Source organism: Lepidochelys olivacea (assembly GCF_965140295.1).
Source record: "Lepidochelys olivacea isolate rLepOli2 genome assembly, chromosome: 10".
NCBI classification, from domain to species: Eukaryota; Metazoa; Chordata; order Testudines; family Cheloniidae; genus Lepidochelys; species Lepidochelys olivacea.
Window position 1 is genome coordinate 51,977,196 of NC_140420.1, and position 26,281 is coordinate 52,003,476.

General features: G+C 41.3%; 2 protein-coding genes across 4 annotated transcripts in view; both read right to left on the reverse strand.

Annotated features, from left to right (window-relative positions):
* Window positions 1-5,432: 5,432 nt before the first annotated feature.
* Window positions 5,433-9,821, reverse strand: FBXL22 (F-box and leucine rich repeat protein 22). The gene is made up of 2 exons (XM_084640515.1): window positions 9,341-9,821; window positions 5,433-6,119 (listed from the first exon to the last, which is right to left on the reverse strand). Exons 1-2 carry the CDS (start codon window positions 9,673-9,675, stop codon window positions 5,774-5,776), a joined length of 681 nt encoding a protein of 226 aa, XP_084496641.1. The 5' UTR covers window positions 9,676-9,821; the 3' UTR covers window positions 5,433-5,773.
* Window positions 9,822-14,563: 4,742 nt separating this feature from the next.
* The window catches only part of USP3 (ubiquitin specific peptidase 3), a 57,857-nt gene continuing 46,139 nt past the window's right edge, over window positions 14,564-26,281 (reverse strand). For 2 of the 3 annotated variants that reach the window (XM_084640720.1, XM_084640721.1), the window contains exons 9-15: window positions 23,597-23,743; window positions 20,734-20,840; window positions 20,494-20,574; window positions 18,813-18,931; window positions 18,577-18,690; window positions 18,391-18,458; window positions 14,564-16,631 (exon numbers count right to left, since the gene is read on the reverse strand). In XM_084640720.1, coding sequence (XP_084496846.1) covers window positions 16,466-16,631; window positions 18,391-18,458; window positions 18,577-18,690; window positions 18,813-18,931; window positions 20,494-20,574; window positions 20,734-20,840; window positions 23,597-23,743 — 802 coding nt within the window. In that variant the 3' untranslated portion in view covers window positions 14,564-16,465. The remainder of the gene's footprint in view (window positions 16,632-18,390; window positions 18,459-18,576; window positions 18,691-18,812; window positions 18,932-20,493; window positions 20,575-20,733; window positions 20,841-23,596; window positions 23,744-26,281) is intronic. The other variant, XM_084640722.1, reaches the window with a different exon arrangement.

Below are 26,281 nucleotides of genomic sequence, written 5' to 3' on the forward strand. Positions count from 1 at the left end.
TAGGGCTGTGTGTTACTTCTTCATTGCCCCTCCCTTAACTTGCATTTATACTATTTTGTTGATCAAGATGTAATTAAATTAAAGGAAAACTAAAACTAAATGCAGTAAATAAGTTAATATTCAAAGCTGTAGAAATCCCCATTCCGCTTTCTGTATCTCCAAATAAGAACCATTTCATTTTCTCCACAGCTGGTTGCACATTCATTGCAGTGGAAAAGATGAGCCTGTTGATACAGTACGTAAAATCTGGTTTTACTGGGATTGTGTGAAACCTACCTTACATTAGAAAATAGATTTGGAAAACATGCAACCTCCTTGCAATAAGAATCAGCTTCAAGGAGAACTCAGATAACATGATGTGGTTCATTCTATTCAAACACTAAGCAAAGAAGAAAACACTTGAATTGAAATAAATCTTAATTTCAAGACTATCTGGGCAACTGGGATAAAGTAATGTATGTGTTCTATTCTCCCATGCCTAGAGCAATAATAAGAGTTCTCGCTGTGTAGCCAGAAAAACAAGGATCAACAATAGCACAAAAAAAAACAAGTTTTTCTTTGAGGATTTGTCTATGTGGATCCCACTCCTGGGGCACACACCTCAGGATTGGGATCCACATGGACAAAGAATCCCAGTAACTCTACAGTAAGTGAACTGTTCTTTTTGGTAACAAGTTCTGAATTGAATGTGCCTTCTAGATGCTGATGAATAAAAGGTGTCAATCAGGAGCTTTGCCATTGAAATGCCAACTTTTTCCAACGGTTAACAAATTGTGGTATTTGAGGTACCACAGTTACATCCTGTTCTGAATGTAGGGGGAAGCTGTGGTATATTAGATATCAACACGTGGTAACCTTTGGCAAATGTTCACTTTTTTAAAATGGCAATCACTTTATTTGGTGTATCTTGATTCCATGTAAGAAATGCTAGTCTCTGTGATTGATTATTTGCCAGTTATACAGTGGAGCATGAGAGAGAGGCAATGGAGTAATTATCACAATTAAATATACAGAGATACACACATACATACATGCACACTGCATATGTATAAATATTCTATAAATATAAAGAAGCCACGAGTTGTTGCTGCTTCAGTAGTGCTGTTGCTTCCTCATTCGTACAAACTAGTTAATTCTTGTATTATAGTGTATATAGTTTTCTGTTAGTGTTAGTAAATCCGTTAGCTATAGTTAGAGACTTTGTAGGTCCTGAACAGGACTTTGCCTTGGGATGGGGCAAGCCCTGGTCCCCAGGCTTTAAGCCCTGTGATCGCTGAAAGTCCTTCAAGCCAAGAACTAAAAAGGAGTGAGATATTGGTTTAAGAGCGCTCCTCATGGAGTTGGCCCTCACCCCAGCACGGCGCCAAGCACCATGGCTTCGGTATGCAGTGCCCGACCTGCTAGAGTTGGCAAGAGTCCCTCCGCCGCTGATCGTCAGAGCCCACTCGACCAGAGCACAGGCATCTTCGGCAGCCTTCCTGGCACACTTCCCGATCCAGGACATTTGTCAAGCTGTAATGTGGTCCTTGGTGCACACGGCCCACTTTGCCATCCCTCAGCAGGCCAGGGATGACGCTGGGTTTGGCAGAGCTGTGTTGCAGTCTACACATCCATGAACTCCTACCCACCTCCGAGGGATATTGCGTTGGAGTCACCTAAGTTGAATGGACATGAGCAAGCACTCGAAGTTACCTTTTTCCATAACTGGTGTTCTTTGAGATGTGTTGTTCATGTCCTTGCCACAACCCGCCCTCCTTCCCCACAGTTGGTGTTTCCAGCTAGAAGGAACTGAGAGTGGGTGGAGCCAGTGGTGCCCTATAAACCGCGGCATGTGCGCGCCACTCCAGGGGGCACCAGAGCAGTCCCTTACAGATACTGCTGTGGGAAAAACTTCCAGCACCGGTGCATGTGGCGAGCACACACACCTAAGTTGAATGGACATGAGCAACACATCTCGAAGAATACCAGTTATGGAAAAAGGTAACTCTCTTTTCTCTTGTTTACAGCACTTCTGCTAATACATCCCAGAATGATGTTTGCTTTTTTTGCAACTGTTGACTCATATTTAGCTTGTGATCCACTATGACCCCCAGATCCCTTTCCACGGTACTCCTTCCTAGGCAGTCATTTCCCATTTTGAATGTGCACAACTGATTGTTCCTTCCTGATTGGAGTACTTTGCATTTGTCCTCATTGAATTTCATCCTATTTACTTCAGACCATTTCAACAGTTTGTCCAGATCATTTTGAATTCTAATTCTATCCTCCAAAGCACTTGCAACCCCTCCCAGCTTGGTATCGTCCGCAAACTTTACTATCTGCTTTACTTTTGAAGAAAGCTCAGGCATTCCTACTTGACATAAGCTTTTAAAGGAAAGTCTTACAATAGATATATTTCATAATACATTAGGTGGGGGGTCCAGTTGTTCGCTTGGTGTTTGGTGTACTGATGACATTCAGACTAATTTTTGCGGTTGTATTGTTTGTTAGTGTTTTGAGATGCATTTTGTATTAAATGGAAATGAAAGGCAGGCGTGTGTGTATACATATATGTAATATAGGCTGCTAGCTTCTCATCTTTGAATAAGTGTGGATTTTGAATTAGTTTGTGGTGATATCCTGGTTTTCATTTGTACAAATCACTGTCTCCATACAGTTTACTGGACTAATCTTTGCAGTCTTGAGATAATCAGGATGTTGAAAGGAGACCTGAGCTTCATTGGCAGAGCTGTGCTAGGGAAGCTTGGACAGACCTGTACCACTACAGTTGAGGAGACAAGACCAGACTTGTCGGTTGCCAATGAAGATGTTTTACTCCCCCTTCAGGAACAGGGGACTAGCACCTTGGCCAAGCTTTCACACCAAGCTTTCACACTTACTAGCACCGTTTTACAGCTATTGGGGGAGAGGTCTGGCATCATTCTGCAGCATATTCAATATCCCAAGGAAAAACCTTGGTACACATTAGAACCTGCCAGAGCTGTTAAGATCTACCTGGCAAGAACTCCAGCATCTAGGACTCTTTGTTCTGACCCTCCCAAGAGCAAGAGAGTGGCCAAAGTACATCATTAAATAGGAGCATAAAGCTATTTGTAAGCAATATGATTTACTTCAGCACCTAGAATAGTGGGGCCCAACCTTTAAACTGTACTGCAATATAAATGTAAATAATAGAGAAAAATCTTACCGGGAGGATCAAGTAAGACTACATTCTGTGTGATGCGCAGAAAAGCTGTTCGTATCCTACAAAAAAATCTGCAAGGCAGCAGCTTGCTCATCTTGTCACTCGTTTGCTAGACACTAGGTGAAGCAAATGGACGCTGCTTTTGGTAGGAGGGTCTTGGATACTGTAGTAGCACCATGAGCCTTTGAAAGATATCACTCACACCTGGATTTGGGAGGATTGGGGAGGGGAGAGGAGGAAAAGATGACTTTGCTATTCTAAGGATTTCTCTTCTGTGACTACACAATGCTCTTCATTCTAACCCACCCTATACTTAAAAGGACAAAGTTACTATGCTCAGTAGATGGCTTTAATCAGGAGATGCTAATGATTAGTTAGTTATCTGATAAAGTAGAGCTATTTTTTCCCACTTCAAAGCATACTGACTGGATTATGTTTCCAAGTGGGAAGTCCAGCCTCCTTCCTTGTGATCCAAGTCTAGTCTTACAGAAAAAGATAAATGATGAGGTATTAATTTTATCCATCCATCATTATCATAAGCACAAAGTTCTTAAGAGGCTTATGGTGAGTGGGGAGAGAAAATCTGAGGCAAACAGGTACAGGTGTGGGATTATTTGCGACTGGTGTGTGGTGTTGATATAATTCTTTCGGAATATAACATTTCTTGACAAATTTGAAGTTTCAAAAGCCTTAGATAAGTTATCTCCAGTATTGCCGTGTTCCTTGTTATGTTTAGTATGAAGTATAATTATAATTACAAGTTCTGAGGGAATGTTACCCAAGGCAAAAGTTGAAGGCTTTTAATGGCAACTGCTGTACGCTGGACTTGTGCAATAAACTGAGCATCAGGAAGATTAAGGTTAGCTTATCTTTACCCAAATGTACAGAGAGGTGGACATAAGTCTTGAAACCTTGCAAGATACAAGCCCCGGATGTTTAAGAATCTGACCTATATTACAATGTATTTTGTCGAAGGCAGTGGTTCTCAAACTTTTTTTTCAAGGACCACTTGAAAATTGCTGAGGGTCTCGGCAGATCACTTAATGATCTTTCCAAATGTTGTTTGTACCATTAGCTAAACTATTGTAAAGCACTTTGGATAAAAGTGCTATATAAAAAAAACCTTAATAATAATTAAGGTTTTTTTTGTTCTACAAATAAAAGCACACAACTTGTATTTTAATATCAGTAGTCTTACCGTTCTAATGAGATGGATGTGCCCTCTCTCCCTTGCTGGGGCTGGAAAGGAGGGGGTCTCTCCCCTGCCACAGCAGCTGCTGAGGCTGGGAAGGAGGGCCGTCTCTTCCCAGCAGCCACAGCCCTGGAGCTGGGGAAAGTTGTCTCTTTCTCTGGCCACTGCAGCCCTGCACGTCCCAAATTCCACCCATCTCCTCTTCTCACCCCACTTCCCCCTCCCACCTACCCCTTATTCCGCCTGAGGCCACCACCACCACCTTACGTGTGCATCTTCTCCAGGGTCCAGGCACCGAATTAGTGGAGCCATGCCTGCGCGGCTCCACTAATTCAGTGGGTGGCCCTTCATTCTCTTGTGTACGGCCACTCAGATACACACCTTAGAGGGAAATATCCACGGACCACCTGAATGGAGCTCGTGGACCACACTTGGAGAACCTCTGGTCTAAGGCCAGTTTTGGACAAGAGATAAAGATAGTGCTGGCCATTTCAGTGTAATCTTTCAGTATATTACAATATGTTGTAGCAAAACCACATACAGTGGTACTGTGCTCTGCATGTGTTATTGTACCAGTCTGATTGGTGCACACTGCCCTCCACGTGTTCTATTACTGCACATGGGTGTATAAAATCCTCCTCCGAGTTAGACAAATATATCATTGCTGTAGAAGGCTTTTGAAAAGAGAGTTTAAGGGCACTTTTGTAAATCAGTGCCTTCTCAGCTTGGACAGTTGTGTAAACAAGCTTGTGTTACCCTTAAACTTACTTTACTGTTTACAGTAACGTAAACTGAAGCATAAATTGTCAGTGTACATTATGTAAATGTTAAAAGCTTGGTTTGCGCTCACTTTCATAGAACTTAGGGTTTAAATAAAGTACACTAACAGATCACATGTTAAGTATAGTAAGTGACGTTTGTCAGGAGTGAGATGTGCCTTAGCAGAAAAGGTGAAGATATGACAGAGAGGGGCTAGATTCTACTCAGAATTCATGATTCTTCTATGACAGAATAGGCATATTTCCTTGTGAATAAAAAGTTTATCCATCCCCTTGGGCCCTGAGATTTGGATACATCATCATACATGTTAGCCAAGCAAAATATACCACAATGAGGAAGACTGTCAGCAGGGTCATTATCAGCTAGTCAGGATTTACCATCTCCTTTGTGCCAGCACAGGGAATTTTCCAGTATGAAGGACCAGTGGTGCCAGACTATCACGATCAAGGTAAACTCCTTGCCTGGGTGAAATGGGAGTACTTGTGAAATGTATAAAATATTCTTTTTATAAACAAAGCCAATATGCATATAGATGGGCTTAATTAATTGCAAACTGGATGGAACCTCAAAATGTCAATCTCTCTTCACATATATTGAATTTCTGCAATTGGTCCTTCTTAGTGCAGTACCAGTTTTCTCATTGCTCTTTCAAGCATCAGTTTTTCCCGGGGTTTGTTGTCCGGAATCATGTCTGCACTTCTCTCTGCTTTCAGCATTATTGAAGGACATTTTTCCTGGACAGTCTTCAGACCAGCCTGAGTTATGTTCCGGCAGAAATCCACATGGAGGGTTTGTAAAGAGCCCCCATAGAGGATCACAGCTTCCAGAGTCTGGTCAGTGATCCGCACACAGTTTTCCAGTTTGAGTATCTTGAGGTTTGGGCAGCTTTTGAGAAGCAACAACAGGTAATCGTCTGTGACGTGGCCACATCCAGAAAGGGTCAGGGACAGCAAGTTTGGGCATCTGAAAACATGGTCATTGTACGTGAGACAGAAGAATAATGTGTATAATCTGTAAAAGCAATTCCCACTTAGCGATTCCCAAAATCAAGTTCTGAAAAGAAATGCAAAGCAAGCTCTTCCAGCAATGGTCTGGGAATCAAGACATTTGGGTTATAAATCCTGATTCTACCACTGACTTGCTATGCGACCTCACAGAAGTCACTTGACTTCTCTCTGCCTCAGCCCAGCTATTCAGGTCAACAGCAACATCTGAACCCTGCTTCTAGTGCCCTGGCACATTAGGGAATTCCAGCATCAGGTCCTGGCCAGAGATTTTAATGGATACCTGCACTGAAAGGACTTTGGTTGTCTGATATAGCATGAGTGAAGGAGCCTGCTTGGCCCATCCTGCGTGCTGGGGGATAAGTATTGTGACTGCAACTCAGAGAGAGAAATGGTCGTCCCCCAGAATTAAGGAGCAGGGATAAATAAGGATATTGGGGCCAACTTAACTGAGTTATTGATTGGATTTGATCAAAACTGCTTGCTTTTACTTAATATGTACACATCGGTTCTTCCCTCCTGCCACAATACTGAACCACCTGCAAATATTAACACACACACACACCCTGCAAAGGGAGGAAGGAAGCACAGAGTAGTTTTGCTTTTAAACTACTGCATAACAGATAAAAATCAAGGTCTAATAAATAGATGTGTGGAATCCACTCTCCTCCTAAGCTTCATTTAAACCCTGCCCAGAGGCAAATGCAGAATCTTATGAGGACACTTGTGCCAAATGCTAACCAAAAGAATCAGTGTCACTTTTTTCCTGTTTCCCTTCTACTAGCTCGAGACTGACTTGTGCTAAATGTATGTAAAAACTGGCAGGACTGGCAGCTTCAGGATCAGAAGTTGGTGGGATATCTGGCCTCTTTGCAGAATACAACCCTTCCATCCAAAGTGACTGTCTTTCTGACAGCTTCCTCGGGGAAGCAATTTTAAAAGCACTGGTTTTACTATCTAATTTATTCAACTAAATCGGCTTTGAGATAGAGCTCCTGTAGGATTGTTTGCCTGCAATCTGACTACAGAAATGTTTAATGCTGCTTTATAGTCTAGTGACTGGTGAGACCTTTATTCAGGAGTTTGTCTGCCAGAGCTAGAATAGGCTGAGTGAGCCTTTCAAAACAAAGCTTCATGTCTTCAGACTATGAAGGGATTTCAGAGGCCACAAACAATTGCTCAGTAAAAGGGGAACTGGTCATTAACTGTAGGGCAAAATCAATTTAGCTTGTTGTGTTTTTAATCTTGAGCATGTTTGCTAATGCCAGGTATCCCCCACCATGCCTGTCTGCTCCACTGTTGTGGAGAGATAACAAAGTGTGGTCATGTTAGCAAAGAGAAGGTTTCTTGGGAATTTCACTTTGCTTCGTTTTCTGCCCATGAGAATGAAGCAGGAGAGGTGCTCTGGAGGAAAGCATGAGGGCTGCATGCAGTTCAGTTCCTGCCCCAAAAAACTTTACTGAGGAAGTCAAGGATGCAGACACCTCTGATTGGTTTGAATACAGATTACTTGTCATTGGAGGTAAAATACCTGAGAGACAGGAAATGCAGAGTTAAGACTGAACATGTCAATTTAATGTATTTTACACTGTCCCCATTTTCCATGTTCCGTGTGCCTGAGATCTTTGTATTAACATAACTGCATTATAGAAGTTATGAGCAGCAGGAAGAGGGAACAAGTTTGTAGTTTTGGCAGCTAGGGAATCTAAAATAATCAGCATTGAAATAGTTAATGGTTGTACATGCTGTCATTGTTAGGTTTCAGAGTTAACTCGTTGAGATTAATCTGGTGGTTGAAAGCTATTGTTTTAGGGATAGCATGGCTTTGGCTAGAAACATTTTATATATACAACAAAATAAAAGCTTAGAATGTGATATGCAATTCTGCAGCCAGCGTGGATGCTGTTGGAATCTCTGGAAATGAAGAATTCACACCCGCACCGTTTCCCGCTCCCATTCTCAACAATCATTTTGTTAAATAAAACTAAATTAACTGGAAACTTTTCTTTAAAACTGGTTCTGTCACAGTCACTTTTGTGAAACCAGTGCAGCCTTAGATACACATGGCTTGAAGAGAGCCGCCTTTTCCAACTCTGCCTGCCTCTACCTTTTTTTTTTTTCTCTCCGTAATCTGAGCCTGTACCTTCATCCATTTGATTCCCTATGGCTCTGATCATCTTTTGCAGCTGGCCTACAGGTGTTTACATACCATACAAATTCAGAGCTAGTGCAAGCTAAAAGGCCACAAATATAAAAGTATTTCTAGCTCTCGCATTCTTTCTTGTCCCATCGGACGCCTAGAACTGCAGGCTCTGCATCATAAACCCACAGTTCAGGGTGCAGGTGGTGGAAATCTCAGTTTTTAATTCCAGATCTAATCTAAGAGCAGCAATTTTCTGTTGCTAAATTGTGTGAAGAAATGGCTGTGCCTCTGCATCCTTGCTATTTGGACTGGTGTCAGCTTTTGTCTTTGTCATTTACTTTAGCTAGCACAGCTGGCTTGCACTGAGATCTGCTTTTCCTCACTGTGCTATCCCCTTGGCTGTATGACCCCAAAGTAGTTTACATAAAGCTCAGAAATATATTTATAATCATTAAACCTCAGCATAGATAACAAGAGCATTAACAATTTACAGAGAAAGAGAGTTAGGCTGTTCTAACACAGAATAAAATGATGTAAACCTTAGATCCATTCTACCTTCACATGAGTCTGCCTGGCACTTGTGAGGAAAAGTGGAATTTGAGTTTACCAACATGTTTAGGGAGATGCCAGTTTTATGCATAAAAAAGCATCTCCCTCTCTTAGGGATTAAATCTCTTGCTCCATTTCTGAGGATATTTTTGTCTTGCACAGAATGGTGCTATTAAATAGTTTGTTAGCCACATTTTTTTTAGCATGCATTGTCACTAATACCCTGGGAATATCACATGCATTTGTCAAGCGAGTAAGGGCTGAGGGAAGCCCAATAAAATTCAACAGAAAAATGCACTACATTTTCACTAAAACCAATTTCTTATGTGGTGCTAAAACTAAATAAATGGTGCTCCAAAGCCAAAATGTTTGGGTATTTAGTGTCCTGTTCCAGAAAGGATGTGTAAACAGTTAAAAGCTTCAATGCTTTCAATTTAATGAGCTTAAGCTTTACATTAGATGTAAAATTTCACACTCCAAGAACATACCTGTTGCAAACTTGTATTAAAAAATCATTGACCGTATTTTCATGCTTGCGACAGATGTCTTTCTGGAATGTATTTTTCATCCAGTCCTCAATGTTACACACCTTGACTCTGCTTGAATGCCAGCAGATGGACAGGTACCTTAAAGTCGGTCCCAAGAGAAAATTATCCTTCTTTAGTTCCACAGGAGAATAGAAATTCAGCACAGGCCACAGAAAAGGATCCTGAAACACTTCTAGTAATTTCTGACATGTCTGAGCTAAACTCTTTCTACTGTTTTTGTCCAGGAAAGAAAATAGGTGCAAAAGGCACTCCCGGTTAAGCTGGGTTATATGCATAGCCTGTGCAGAGTCGTGCTCTTAGGAAAGAGGACAGTATATTCTGGCAGAGTGGACTAACAGCAATACTGAAGGGACCTGACCGGCCTCAGAATCACCACTGGGCTGTTGAACATATATGGTTGTGGAATGGTGTTTATTTTTGGCCAACAACTGGTGCAGGAGTTTAAAAAAAAAAAGAAGCAGCAGCTCAGAGTCCCACGTGCAGCAGGCTGTTGTTCCATTTCTTGTCCAGGGGAATGGAATGGCCAAGCAGAAAAGAAGCAATTGAGTAAAATCAAATGTTTCCTTAAAAGGAATTATTTTCCTTTTAGTCCATCCTGATGTTTAGCAAAGGGCTTGAGGCAGTTGAGATGAACGCTTAGTAGCCACAGCTGCAAAGGAAAAGCTGTACAGGCCTCTGCTTTGGGTGAAAACTATGATATTCTCAATGCTATTGTTTTAGCCTTGTTATTCTAGGTGCCATGCTTGTATCCTAACAGGCCCAAGGATCAAGTCGTGTATTAAAAAATACATTGAAATAGATGTTATCCAATAAGCATATAGCCCTGGTCTACATTGGGGGAGAGGGGTGTCGATTTAAGTTACACAACTTCAGCTATGTGAATAACATAGCTGAAGTCTACATACTTAGATGGACTTACCGTGGTGACTTCGCTACTGTGAGTCGACTGCTGCCGCTCCCCCGTCGACTCTCTCTGCCTGTGCCTCTCGTGGCACTAGAGTACAGGAGTGGAGGGGAGAGCGCTTGGGGATCGATTTATTGTGTCTAGACTAGACGCTATAAATCAGTCCCTGCTGGATTGATTGCTGCCTGGGGATCCGGTGGCTAGTGAAGACATACCCTCAGTAAAACACTTCAGCAAAGCTTAAGTGATTGGAAATGTGTATTTAGTGTGAATCTGTGAGCCAAACGGGCACACTGATAGCTTTAAATACATCAAAGGGTTTTAAGGTTTCCATTTACCTGAACTTAGCATCAGTGTAATTCCCTGCTTGCTGCCACTTCAATTATAACAAGCAATGGCATTTAGTATCTCGTATCACAGCAAGAAGGTTAGAACAGCAGTTCTCAAAATTGGGCTTTTAGAGAGGGAGTCCACATGAAGTATCCCTAATCTAAGAGAAAACGTCTGCTGTTCCCTGTGGCCCTGTATGAAGTTCTCTCTCAGGTTCGTTCCTGTCCTGCTGGCCATTCTCAAGATGGTGAGTTAGTCACTTTCCTGCTGAGTCATTGCATTTTATGATACAGAATTTGTGGTTTAGCCATGTTAAGTAAATTAAAAATAGTCTTACCTTCTATGTAATCGTGAAAGCTTTACTAAGCCCTTGCCAAAGACACTGTAGCAATTTTTGCTTGAGTTACTGAACCTAGTGTCTTGATTTTTTTCCATCTCATTAATGGAATAATACCTCCTTGCTATTTTTATGCTTTTTGTCTTTGGTTTTTAAACAAATCTTTTTCACTTGTACAGCACAAAATGTCTTTGATTCCCTCTGTTCCTCCACCCTGACCTCTTTTCAGTGTGATTACACACAATTTAGGATTTTTTCATCCATTAGAATATCATGTCTCTCTGAATGCCTGATTGTTCCTTTCAGTGTATTTATAAGTACATGGGCTAGTTGGCTTTTGAAGATATCCAGCACTGGAGCTGCTTCCCACTTCATTTAGGAGACTTTATACAGTGTCATTCATTTTGCACCAGGAAAGGTTTTCCTGCTCAGCAGCAGAGATTTCCTTGCATTACTTCTCCTAATTAAGGTTTCTGCCTCCTTGGAGTTTGCCCACAACTAATTGGAGGCCATTATGTTAGTTATCAAGCCTTTTTGTTCCAAAAGCACTAAGTGAATGCTTAGCTACTGAAACCATGGAGAAAAGGCCTAAGCATGGTAGCATTGTTCATGCATTAGCCCATGGAAGGGTCGATGCAAGGTAGAAAGTGGTGCATTAAAATAACAGCTCTACCCTCAGAAGAGGCTTAGGTCTGCACATCTCCGCTTGTGGAGGGGGCTGCAGCAAGGGGGCAAAGCAACAAAAATGGTCAGCTTGTTAGTGCACCATTGCTAAAAGTGATGGTAATTAAGCAGGCATCAGCTCCAAGCCCATGTTGGCTTGCGCACAAGGATTATAGGAAAACAGTATCTGTGGTTGGATTTGAAAAGGAAGATGCTGAACAATCAGTAAAGGGGAGGCTCTGTAGTGCTACCTCTTTTTCCAGCAATGATTTGTTAATGAAGGCACTTTGAGCCTCTTTACAGACCAGTGTTAGACTGGTCTCCACAAGTGTCCTCCTGAATTATTGCAGTGCTCACAGGAGAGAAGTGACATTTGAAAAACAGATAGTTCAGGGGTGGCTAGCCTGAGAAAAAGCCAGAAGTTATCAATGTACATTGCTAAAAAGAGCCACATCAGTTCTCCTGCCCTGCCCCTCCTGATCAGCTGTGTCTGGGGTTGAGCAGCCAGTGCCCTGGAGTTGGTGCCTTTACAATGAGCCGCCTATTAACTTTTGAGAGCCTATGTGGCTCTGAAAGGCAGGTTGGACACCCCTGAGGTAGCTGGTAAGACTGTTTTCAGTGGCATAGCCAGAGAAAAGGACTAAGTTAAACGCTACAATAAATATATTGTGGCGTTAGATACTAAAGATGGCAATTTTGGCTAGGTAGTTGAATCTTAAGCTTTTGTAAATTACTTACTCCTCTAAGGCAGCTGTGCTAAACTTAACTTCTGGGATTTGAGTACAATCAGTAAATATTAGTGCCTATTAAACCACCCTGTGCAAACAGATGGAATTTAAGTGACATGGATAAGGTTACACCTTGAATTGAGCTTAGTTTACCAGCATGAGTGATGATACTGAAGATGCATAAACTCCTTTCCCTAGTGGCACCTTGAAATTGTCTCTATCATGAGAAACAGGATCTTTCAAGACTATGGATTTCAATCTGTTCTTATGCCTTGTCTACCTGTGAACTGCTGTAGTAGTCCACCCCAGGTTAAGTTGGCATGGAGGTGTGTGGATTTTTCACATCCATGAGTGATTTAACTTTTACCGTAGGCCAGGCCTCAAACAGTTATTGTGCCTCATGCAGTGGCTTTTTGTTGTGTGTACATTAAAGACGAGGAAGGGGCAACGTGAGTGTGTCAACGACCTCTTCACAAAGAATTGCTAACTTCTATTGTAAAGATTTGTATATAATTCCTGTTTCATAGCGGGGAGGGGTGGTGCATTACTTTCAGTATAAATGTATGTGCCCAGATCCAAAGTCATTCAGAGGCCAAATAGCTGATCACAAAAGCATTTTTCTAAAACTGCTTTAGATATGTCTATTTTTCAGAAGGTAAAGAAAAATATGCTGATTCTATTGCCCCTGCACAGGCTTCTAAAAAGCAGTTTTACTCACACACTGAGAACCTGAGGCAGGATAGGAAGTTTTTCACATTCTAAAGAGAGCTTTTAATAGTACATTCTATAAAAACATTTTATGATTTTGAGTTGTAACTTGCATTCACCCCATTAATGCTCTAACACAAGATTTAGCACAGTCAGTGGTCCTCACTGAAACTTACTTAATGGTAAACAATTACATCTATGGCACTACAGTACTAGAGGATATTCTAAAGCACAATGGAGTTTTCAAGGTGCTGATTACCTCATTCATAAGACAGACACAGCATTAGGCAGACTTTTGAACACCACAAGTGTCACGCTTTCTCTCCATTCAGCAAGTCTTACAAATGGCTTTCTGCTTTAAACCCACTTCACATGACATCACTAGGAAAAGCACCCTACTATATGGGACTATGCAATCTGCTGAAGCAGGCATGACCAACTGTGAATTCCACTAGTTTTACATAAACTGCATTTCCAGTTGTAGATGCAACTTTAAACAATGAACACCCCCCAAGGACAACCGTTTTCTTTTGGTGTAGAATACTGGCCAAGTTTTTGAACTGCAAAAAACATTGGCTTGCAGAAGGCAAATCAGATCAGCAGTGACTAATAGAAAAGAAACAGATTGGGCTCAAAATGACATTTTCCCCCAATCTGCTCAAAGAAAGTAGATAAATATAGGATATACATGTAAGGTTAAAAATTTAATACTAAGCCAGGTACAGTATAGGTTACTGGTTCAGTTGCTTGGGTTTTTTTTTGTTTTTTTGGTTTTTTTTGACACTGACTAGAATACAGTGGATAAGGAAAATTCTCCACCAGGAAGAGAAATACTTGTGTTGCCACAACAAATTGTTTATACTGTCCATCTGTGTTTGCAGTGGGAGTAAGCTACATTAGGAAAGGATTTACAGTGTACTTGTCCCATAGACACATGGCTAAGTTGTACCAGAAACTGCTTCAAGAACAAACTATGACAACTACATGGTGTTCTGAGGGCCATGTCCTAAACAGAATAAGACATATGCCATTGGCTAAGACAATTCACTTACGATGCATGAGAAATTGTATTGAGAGGAAAAAAGTGTAAGAGACAAAGTTGATGACTTATGAGAAACAAATGCCTTTAAAATGAAGGGAATAATGTTGATGAAGTTTACGAACTTAAGTTCCTAAAAATACAGAAAGGCACATTTACATCACTGAGTGGCTGAACAATATGCACTAAATTCACTGAGAGTTAAACAAATTGTCCAGATCATTACATGATTGTTATTCTCAACACATATATTAAACAAACAAATTCTAGAGCAATCTAAGTAACATACAGCACTGGCTCAGGTGCCAGTGGTCCAAGGTTTAAGCCCCAGAATTGCCATCAGTTAATGAATTCTGCCAATTACCTTTTTATTTTGTTTAAATGTGGTAACAGCTGCTGGTTCTGATCAGAAGATAAGGTCTAAAAACAGTAGTTAACAAGCTGATGGCTACAGTTTGAAGCATTGAATAATTATTTATTGTTCAACAACAAAATAAAGACATCCTGGTATATCTGCCACTTAACATATCAAGTGATAGTCACTACTAGGTTTAGGTAAGTGTATAGTTTACATATTTTCATACACAGTTTAGCAATATTGAACATTTCTGCAGTTTTATACAAAGCCAATTTCTTTTTAAATGACAGTGGTAAAAGCCATCTGAGAAGGACCAAACAGGTAATTAAAACTTTTTTGCAATTGTCAGGAGCACAGTGCTTAGTCAACTAATACTGAAATGCATACTACATCTACCTGCTGACTAATGTGGCCCTTCAAGGAGATGCAACCGGGGAAGGCAGATGTTTTTACTCAGTTAAATATAAACACACCCGTTTGTAAACTCATGGGCCTATATCACTAGTAAGACAGGTCTGGTGGGATAGCTGACTTGGCAGGCAGGGAGCTCCAGCCTTCCCACAGGCTTTTGAGATGATGGGAGTGTGGTGAAAGGCAGTAGGCAAACAGAGGAGGAGGGAAAGCTGAGTTAAGTGTCATTCAATTTATACTGGGCTCCTCTCTCTCAGCAGTACCAGAACAGCTGAAATTCCAGCTGCTAACAATGAATTCGTCTTCCATTAAGCTGATAAGAGGCTTAATATAAACAGATGGCTTACATTTCAACATCAGAAATAATATCTTGCCTCTTCTTTTGGGAAAGAGACCATGAGAAATGTTGAACTACTAATTAAATACTGCAGTTAGTGAGGGTATATGCTCACCTCAAGGTGCAGTGTTAGCTCCACAATTTGCATGAGCTGTAATATCGCTGCATATAGATTTGAATACATCTTCCCTACCACTTTGAGCCTGAGTCTGGATTAGGTAGACTTTGCATGGCAAGTAGTTCTATCTCCAAACCCATAACAAACCTGTCTTTCACTCCTAAATGGAGTTGGAGGAAGGGGATGTGGGCAAATGGGGGTTATATTGAGACAAAACCTCTCCTCTCTGAAGCCCCCACATTGAACTCTCATTTTAGGATATAAAAAGGGACAGTGGCCCAATCCCACGGAGCCTGCTAGCTTCAAAAGCAAGTGCTTGCTATCAAACTTTGGGATAAATGCTAAAAATTGAGACATCACCCTAGCAATTCCATTTCAGTTTAAAAAAAGTAAATTAAAATCCCAAGACACATATATGATTAGGGTAATAATTTAAATGTCTCTTTTGTAGGGGAAAAAGTACAAATGAGAAACACTTGAATTTGCAGTACAAATACAACTGAATCAACTATTTATTTACAAGGAGTCCTGAAAGACAGCAGCCTTGATACACACTGATAGCAGCAATTACCCAGTCTACTTAATGATATCTCATCTCTTCTGCAGGCAAAGAGTGATTATTCAGAGGTCACTGTTAAGTTTCTTGCACTGGGGCAAACAGTATGTGCAAGCAATTCCTTGATTTACAAGTGATTCAATCTTATCTACAAAACAGCTGTGAGAGCAGCATGAAATTCTATTGCTCTTCATAATCAGGAACACATTTCTCTTGCTTATAAAGAGGATATAAAAACTTCTCTGATGTAAATGTGCCTTTAGAAAGTGAGAACTGAAAACAATAATATCAAATAGCTAAGTAGTTCATGAAACTATATATATAAAAATTGAGTTATCACAGCTAAAGCAACAAATCAAAATATCTGCTGAGGTTTTCTGGTAGAACTAAAAAAAAAAAAGTTAGTTTGTGTCGAAGTTCAATAAGTCAACTGCTACCTTTGACGCAACAAAACTAAAACCCACACGAGGAAGTTGGAAAGTGCACAATGAAAATAATAGTCTTGGATCAAGTATTTATGGAGAATTGGAAATGTTTTGTCCGATGGACTTGATAAGTGAGGATTAAAAGGAGGTATTAAAGTTTATCAGATCCATATTTGGCCTGCCGGTCCACATAGAAGAGGATGTAGGCCTTTGCCTTTACCACGGTCTCCTCGTCGGTCAGAGTTACAGTACTGTCATTGAAATGGAACCAGCGACCTTCATGAGTTGCATAGGCTGTGTAATGTCCAGAGCCAACACTGAAAGCAAAGAGACACACCAAGTGGGATCAACAAAAGGAAATTTACCACCTCATTCTCCACTGAACAGGATAACAGGGCAAGCGCTAATTGACTATCTTCTATCACAAGGCTTCACCCAGGTTAGAGAGGGGGAAACTGGACAGCCTCCACAATTGTTAGCTTAAGCCCAAAGGTGTTTAAGAAAGATATTCCATGCAATAGCATCTTTAGTAGCATCAAGATTTGATACCAACCACATGCAGACAATTGGTTCCTTTTTGGGACTTCAAAAAAGGTATCTATCAAAGTGTTAGCATAATCCAACCCCGTCAGGCAAGCAAAACTCCCAGTGAACTTCAATGCAAGTTTTGCCTCTGTAAGATCAGGTTCAGTATTAAGATAAAAGTAATCATCAGCCTACAAACAGAAATAAAATTTGAGTTTTACCATGTTCTGTCATTTAATTTTATATTCAGAATTCCTTACAACTAGTTCTAGCAGAATCCTGTTTGAGGTACATGATTTCAAAGCAAGCGCACAGGGAAAGTGTCATCACAATGAACATAGGCTGGAAACTAACTGAAGTTTTTATACAGATCCCATGTCTCGAATCCTTGTACATATAATTAAGAACCAGAAAACAGCCAAGTTTCATTACCCATGCTGCCTCAAGACAAGGCCATCTCACGCTTGCATGACTAACAGCTGTATCTTATATATCATCATAGTTCACACCTGTCTAATTCCATTCCAGTCATGTCCAGTTTACACTGGATGTCCATTACAACTACATTTTGTTTTCTCTGAGCTCTGAAGCAGCTGCCAGGGGCGTTCTGTGGTAGTCCTAATGAAGACTCCGTTTGAAAGTCATACCGTTTGATTTAGTACTACTTCAGATTCAGACCACTCATCTTCGGCAGAAAGCAACAAGGGCAACCTGCTAGAGTGAACGTTTTCAAATACATGTTTGCTGAAAACACCCTCAAATCAACTGAGATAGAAAAGTGAGTTCCAGGGACAACAGCAAGAACTCCCACTATTAGAAAACGGTGTAGTTTCTTCTAAAGAATTGTCCCACCATCCCTCAATCTTGGGACTTGATTACACAATATCTTGGAGGAAGAAAGTCCTCATGTCACTACTCCTGACTCTCAAAGGATCCATCAAGGGCTGCAAAATATCTTTTATTCAAAATACAACTACTGTCCAACTTCACAGCATCCCAGTTGGCTCTCAGTTTGAAAGCTTCACTCCTGGGGGAGAGGACCACTGCTGTCAGTCTGCCAGTCTAAAGTCTACATTGTTCTAGATGAGCACTTTCCCTTCACATAAATCTGCATGTGCTTTTAAGCTGAACAAACAAAGAAGAAACACTGACATTTAATTGTAAGTGGCTACATGAAATGTCAGTTTTTATGGCCATAGGACCTTTCACTCAGTTTAAATACTTTCCAGAATGACTTTACTTTCCAATTTGAAAGTCGCAAAGGGACTGGCCTCATTTTCAATAAGTGTCAGATTTCCACCTATTAAATCAGGGGACAAGAGTGGAGATTCCCAGCAGGTGACCTCCGATATTTTGAACAATTAACATTTTTGGTAAAAGTCCCCATCGGAATATAAAGCTGCTTTTTATTTCCATATTAGCATAGCGGCTACCAGAACCGACATGCACATTAGGGGTGAAGTCCTGACCCCAAATGAAGTCAAAAGGAGTTTGGCCACTGCCTTCAGTAAGGCCAGTACGGCACCTCAGGTACTCACTCAGCATACTTACCCTGAACCATGATGTACAACAACAGCTGCAAGATCATATAGACAGCTTTCTGGGCCACTGTTCTCCGGCTGCAGTTCAAAGTAGAGAAAACAGCTTTTAAGAAGTCAACCGGCACCTTCTATGTTCCATAACATACAATAAAACAGAATACATTTCCAGTGTATATATCAGTAAGAGTCTCTGTACCTCTAACAAGTAGCATTTCATGTCTAGGTCCCGGAGAGGAAATTCTACATATGTATCAACCTTGTTTCTCAGATATTCTGTCCAGTGAAATCGTTTCAAGTGTAAGCATAGCACCTATGGTATTAAACATGAAAGACAGAGTTCATTAGGTTAAGTCTTTGATTATGGTTACATGTTTATTGGTCAAGTTATTAATTTCCTTTAAAGTTTCACCACACACTGATATTTGCACTAACCTTTGGTAGTTTCTGAATCCAGAATTTTTTGGTGGATTTCTGTTTCTTTTTACATTTGTGGCACATATAGAGCTCTGTCTCATCAAGTTCTTCCAAGTCTGTAAAACTGCGAAGACAATCTAAAAGGAAGAAAATTCAGAAGCACTGACAAGAGGCCAAAGGGTACGAAAAGTGTAAAATATTTATTGTAAACATGCCAAAGTTAGCATTTGGATCAACAGAAAATAGAGTGATGTCGAGCCAGCACTGCTCCTATGCTCACCAACTAGAGAATTCAAAAGGTTTCAGATCTAACCTCTGACTGAAGATAAGACCAACTGCACTTTTGATTAGCTCTGTACGGGTTCATGCAGCTGTGGCAACGTTATGCTAACATTTATTGCATCATGCTAAATTCCTTGACTTTGAGAGCATGGATTTAATGGTAATTCAAGAATAAAGAAATCTGGGTATCAAGCAAACTTCCTTCTCACCTACAGTAGGAATTGCTAGTAGACCATCAGACATGGGCACAGGAACTAGAGGTCCAGGGGGTGCTGCAGCACTCCCAGATTTTATGTAAGGCTCTGCTCCTAGCCCTGCACACTGGGTCCCAGCCGCCAGCCCCATGCCTCTGCTACTGGCCCCGCACGCAGGCTCCTGGCCCCGTACTTGGGGTTCCCAACCACCAGCCCCGCGCCTCCGCTTTTGGCCCTGCACTCAGGGGGTCCTGGCCATGGGTCCTGGCTGCCAGCCCCACACCCACCCCCAACTGTAACCCCAGCCTCAGACTCCTTACTCCTGTCTGGGGAAGGAGGGAGGCGGACAGGCGTAAGGGAAATGGCTTTCAGCACCCCTTCACCCCCCTATTAAAAACGTTCCAGTGCCCCTGTTGTCAGCAGAAACTGAATAGCCTTCCCAGCAAACTATTAAGTTAGGAAAAAGTTGATCCATATCACAGATACTTTGTCTTTGGGGACTGGGTGGGTAGAGAAAGAAGAATCCCCTCCCCCGTTAAACATTTTACAAGCTACACAGGTTTGTACTCCTTAAATGAAGGTCTAAGTATGGGATTATTGGTTCATCAGTATTTATACACAATTTTTAAATGGGCAGAACAGGCAACATCCATCCCTCCTGCATGCAAGAAGCATAGTGCCAATACTGCCTTTTCAAGCACAGAACTTGAACAAAAGCCGTGCGTATACAAGAGATGAGTTCTGGCTGGTTTCTAGTGGGCAGTTACCCTTTGTAGGCACTCTCTTCATAAAGGCCAAGGATTGAACAGACATGGAGGCTAAAGTACCCACTAACCCATACAGCTCATTTCTGAAGCACACTGACTGCTGGTGCTATACAGAGGAATTCAGGAGCCAGGGCTTGTAATCCAGCCATTTTAATAGTCCACGAATATTTTGATTTCTTCTCTCTCAACCTTATATCTCTGTTTCAGTGAAAGTGCAATCTTAAACTGGATCCATGTAATTCTGAAAATAGTTAATTTTGGACTCTAACTCAAGAAATAAAATCTCCCCCTCCCCTAAAGGCACTATCATGTTCCAGATAAAGAACTGAGTGGGATATGGTTGCAGTAATCACGTTTACAAACATTCTGGGTGAAATCCTGGCTTCACTGAAGTCAGCTGAAAAATCTCCTATTGATTTCAGGGTGGCCAAGATTTCACTCACCACAAACTCTTACCTCGTAGTGTGCACATTGGTCCATTTTCTTGATTCTTAGTACGTTTATTTCTGAACTGACTTGGAATATCTAGTGAAAGGTCTAGGAAAGAAAAAATACAACTGAATTTTTTAGATCAAAATAAAAACTTAGTTCTCACTGAAGTCTTTCATTGTAAAATCACATATCATTTGTCAGATACATGAAGATTCAGAGCTTTAAGCATGATAGCCAATATTTTGCAAGAAAAAGATACCTTACCTAGGAATGGATCAAACTTTCTAGATTCAGTCCCACATATTAAGCAGTTTACTTCATTTTGAAGAATGCCTCCAAATATAGCTGTGACAACGGTAGAGGCTCCATTTCTAAACAAACCAACATGAAGAGAAGAAACTCATCAGAATTTCTGTTTTAGGCTGCATTTTAGCATGTGAAATATTTTATTGCTTACAACGTCAAAAACCATCAGGCAGTTTGGTCTGGGTGTAACAAACAAGGATTGGGTTAATTTACGTGGCCCTTTCACCCATCACTAGATTCCAGAAAGCAAATGTTAATACAGCAAAGATACTGGAAACCTAGAAGAAACAGGTATCCTATATTCTATGCAGGTGTTCATAAGAAACAGATCTTCAATGGAAAAAGTAGATAAGCATCCCAAATCTTTTTAAAGGTTGTGTTTATATACAGTCCATTCTCTCCAGAACGCATATGATTTAATATTATTATAAGGGTGTTATTTTTAAGAGCAATTTTCTATGCAACAGCTGTCTCTCATAGGGTGACACGACCTCCTGATAAAATTGGGACTGTCCCAATATTTAGTTGTTTGTCCTGTGTCCTGACCGCTGTACGGTCAGGACGCCATTTGTCCTGATATTTTACTTCAGCAGCACTTTTTTTTTTTTGCTGCTTGGGGCAGCAAAAGACCTAGAGCCAGCCCCTGTTGGAGGGGGGGTGAGCCTGTGGCTGCCCCCTCATGTGTCCCAATATTTTGTTCTTGTCATCTGGTCACCCTAGTCTAGGTGAACTAGGGTGTATTTTCTCTTTGAACCTGCTCCCTATTTTTTACTGCACATCTTTAGGGCTTTTTAAAGCAGGTTTCCTCCCATTTAGTCACCTCCAAAAAGACATTTACATTGCAAGAACATGCTAAACGTTGTGTCATCATTCTTTTGTACATTCATAAGGCACTTACAGTAATCTTTTTGTTTTAAAGCTCCAAAATAGAAGGAGATTCTTAGCTAGACTGCTAATTCAACCAGGCCAAAGCAGTACTGCTATATGCACCATGAGATGTGTTTCCATAATGTAGTACTATATGAAGAAAGAAGCAACCGTTTTTCTGCTGAGGAAAGGAAAAAATCCACCCTATCAACTTGTGTTTGTCTGATACAAAACCTCAGGCTAACTGCCAGGAGCACTGCTTTCTCCTGATCTTACCCCGGGAAGCCATTACAATGGTGGAGGTGGTGAGAAAGATGAAGGACAACAGAAATAAGTAACAACTGGGGACACTGACCTTTTAAAACATTCAAGTGTAAATTCCTAACACTGCCATGTTGTTAATGCTTAATGAAAACAAATATTTCAAAGTAATTAACATTACAAGAAACCAGAATAATTTGCTCATTTATATGGTCAGGTTTCCAACCACCTGCTGGGCTGCAGAAAACCTGCGCTGTGAGATTACAAGCCACCTCCTTCGGACCTGATTAATAAACTGTCAATATTTTGTTTAAGGCAAGTTTACAGCACTATCTGTACACTGATCTCATTGGGGCAAATCTTTTTTTCAGGCAAAGCTGCCTTTCAAGCCTCAGAGTTTTTCCAGGCTCAGATCAGCTGAGGATTGCAAGATTTTGGGCCAGATACTCTAAAACCAACCCTGCAACAATCTGTATCCGAATCTAATAGGGTTTTTAGATTCAGTTGATTGTGGTGCATGTGTTTTGCATGAACCAAGAAATGTACTGACTCATTTTATTTTATACTGAAGAGCACACTCCTAGCCCTGTAAGACCAGTGACTTCAGGGAAAATAGCTATTTACAGAGTTAACTAAAAGTGGGTTGTAGAACACTAGTAACTTACTGGTTTCAGAGTAACAGCCGTGTTAGTCTGTATTCGCAAAAAGAAAAGGAGTACTTGTGGCACCTTAGAGACTAACCAATTTATTTAAGCTCATGCTCAAATAAATTGGTTAGTCTCTAAGGTGCCACAAGTACTCCTTTTCTTTTTAGTAACTTACTGTAATCAAGCCTATGCAGTACTCACCTGCCCTGCTCAGGCCTGTTTAACTTGTAATCCCTTTTCCTGCATAGATCAGGACTGACATAACTCTCAGATAATCCTAACATAGGGAGTCTGCCCAGTGACCAAAATCCAGGCTGAACTGACTTAATATTCCTTCTTAAAGCAAAATAAATGTTTTGGTCTCAGCGCTGTTTTCAATCTAGCAGAGCACACTTAGGAAAAATAATTCAGGAAGTGTCAGCATTTCCAGACCAAAAGATTTGAAAGGCACCCAAAAGTGCTTCACTTTCAAAACAGGGAACGGTAGGAAAACTGAAGGGAAATGCTACAACATTATCAAAGGCAAATTAAAGCAGCAGCTGCTTCAAGGGTATCTCTTAGGTGAGATACAAATACAAAATGTTGTATTGCCGGGAAAAAATCCAGTTATGGCAAATCTTGAATGTACTGCCACTTTCTGTTCCACTCATGTAAAAAACCTGTTGCCCATTTATAATTAACATGCCATTGATCAGTGTGTAATTTTGTTTAGTCTGAACTCAAGACAGTTGTATACAGAAAAAAATAGGATTGGTTTTATTTTGAGAGATACTGAATCAAAGCCTCACATTCACAGCCACCAGATAAACTATTTTATTTATTTTGACCAATTCGCATAACTACTATGAAAAAAACAATTGATCCAAGACACAATAAGGCTTGGGTGCTTTGACTAATAGGCTCCAGAGTGTGATGCTACTTTAGTTTATTTGTTTAAATATACAAAATGATGCCATAGGGCAGATCACTCCCACAGGATACTTTGATTCATGCATGGAGCCCCACCAGGATGGTAAGCTGTTGAAGGAATTAGAACAATATCTTACATGCAACATTTGTTGCTTCCAGAGAGACCTGAATTTTCTTGCAAAATTACCGAGCGGGAAACACCATTAAAGCCACCTTGGAGTTCCAAATGTAGATGGTCCAACAGGTAACGCATGAATTCATGGGCATCTTGTTGCTGGTATCCCCTTAACACAAAAATATTCAGAGAATTTAAAGAGACTGCATCTTTATTTCTGACATAGTGGCTCAAAGTAGTTCCAACATTCAAACCAAACCAAACCCTGTTTCTTACAGGATACACTTGTTTGTGCAATTTCTAATACTTTGGCTGTACTAGGAAACAATTTCCACACATATCTCTGGAAGCCTGGAGTGAACTAGTCTAGACAAGCTAAGCAATTAGTTCAGATCAGAGTGCAATATGATCTCAAAGACACGGCTTGTCTATGCACAAGTGTACAACTGGCAGAATTCTAAACTTCCCACTCCTCTTGTCCAATTTGTTTTTAAGACTTTAGATTTAAAAGCAAAATTCCTTGTTTTTTTTAAAACAATACAAAGGAGTGCTTGAAACCGAGCAATAATTGTACATGTACTTGATTCTTGCCTCTTGAACAGTTCTGACAAAGGACGGGCAGTAACTCTCACTACTGTGCAGCCTTGAGGGCTGGACCTTCATGGCTAGCCCATATTGCAGCGTGGCGCAGAGTCACACTTGTGCCAAGCCACTGCAACTGCTGACCAATTGTGAACCCATGTGGTTATGAGGCGGCTACTGGTTAAGCCCAAGCACTTCCTTCAAGCACTTGGATTGGCTGCCTAACTTGTAGCAACGTAGAGGGGAACAGTATTACCAATAAATTACCAGTAAGCTCAAGGATGTAATAATTCAAAGAAAGTCAGGAGGAATCTGTATGAATACATCTTAAGACTCAAAGCACCCATCCCCAAATGAAGCGGGGGGGACACATCAGAGTTACAGATAGCTACACAATCCTTCATAGGATTAGTACAGAAGTTCCCAAACCATGGTCTGCAGAGAGCTGCAGTCTCTGCAGTTCTGGTCCTTTAAATTTCACTAATAAGCTAAAAATCCATTACATATTATTCTCCTATTCCATGTAAGCAACTGATGCAGTTACCACCAGGATATTATGTGGCTGAGTGGGATGGGTGCTGGTTTCTAAAGTCATGAACAGAAAGGGCAGTGTCTATGCAAACTCTCAACAGTATGGAACGCATCTTAGACTTGGAGAACCTGCGGTTCTTCTTCGAGTAGTGTCCCTATGGGTGCTCCACTTTAGGTGTCTAATCAGAGATTTTTGGTAGCAGTGTCCCCGTTGAGCATGTGCTCTCTCCCTCCTGGTCTGCCTCAGGGCACCGGACCAACCCCCCCTTACCGCCTTTGCGAGCAGTTGTCCCTTCCTTATCTGTGTCATTAGCATAAGTAGTGTTTGTTTTGTTACCTTTGTTCTCCCTAAAAGTACTCAGGCTAATGTTTTATTTTATTTTATTCCTTTGGTTTAAAAAGAAAAGAGAAAAAGGAAAAGAAGTTCACTTTCCTTCCCTGTCTGGGAGCATTCCCCCTCCCCTCCCCAGGCATCTAGTAGACTCATAATTATTTTCTTTTTCAGTTGTTTAAAAAAATAAAAATAAAGACAATGTTCTTCTGCATATTCCTCCCTGCTAGAGGAGGACACCCCCTGCCCAGGGGCTTGCCAGGCTCTCTCACAGACGTGCTTTACCTGCCACACCTAAAACTGCAGCCTCACAGGAGTTTCCTGTAGAGAAAACACTTCAGTCTGCAGTGTTGACCCTGGATCATCCCCAGAGCCTTCAATTCAAAAGGGGTCGAGTGGTGAAGAGGAGGAGAGAAGCATCAGCCACCTGGAAAGGTTCCTCCGAGCAACTGGCCAGCCAGAGTGGTGTTCCCCAGTGTGGCCATCTCAGCACCAATCCCCCAGTAGCTGGCCAACCAGTGGGACTCCCCAGAGCGGCCACCTCGGTAGGACAATACCAGCAGAGGAACCTCCTGCTGTGAGCTCAGCTGCTGCTCCTGGTCGTTGGAAGCTCTGGAAGCTGAAACCTGAGAAGGGGCTTCCTGCTCTGAGCTCCTCCGCACAGCAAGGGGCTCCTGTAAGCTCTGTGCTGCTCTGAGTTCTACTGTGGGCAACTACTGCACCGGAGAGGGCAGTTACCATACCATCTCTAAAAGTACCATCTCTAAAAGAGCGACACAGAGAAGCCCTGCTGTCAGCTCTGCTTCCTTCCACCGTCTTGACGTCCCCTAAGGAGAGGGGACAATTATCGTACCATCTCTAAAAGAGTGGCATAGAGAAACCCTTTGGTAGCAGATGCAATAAAACTCTATCTAGGAAGTGTTCTGCACCTTCCCAGCCATTGATACCGACTACAGACACTCCTCTGGGGATCTGGAGGAGCCCATGGTGCTCTGATACTCTGGAGACCTGTGACCTCAGTACCCAGGGAGAGACAATTACCATACCGTCTCTAAAAAAGTTGCACAAAAACTTTTTGTACTGGGCAAAACTCTCATTTCAGGAGTGCTCTGCCCAACTATCGGTACTGACAATGTACCATGGACCCTCCTCTGTGGTACCAAATGAACCCATGGTCCTGCGTGAACTCTGGTACCCTGGAAACCTGATGATTGGGGAAGAACCACAATCCCCATTACTTGGTACCAGGACCCCAGTATCGAG

Coding starts and splice junctions, on each gene's coding strand:
- FBXL22 (XM_084640515.1), bottom strand. CDS start 9,675: ATGCATATAACCCAGCTTAACCGGGAGTGCCTTTTGCACCTATTTTCT. Junction 6,120..9,340: donor TTAATACAAGTTTGCAACAG/GTATGTTCTTGG, acceptor CCATGTTTTCAG/ATGCCCAAACTTGCTGTCCC.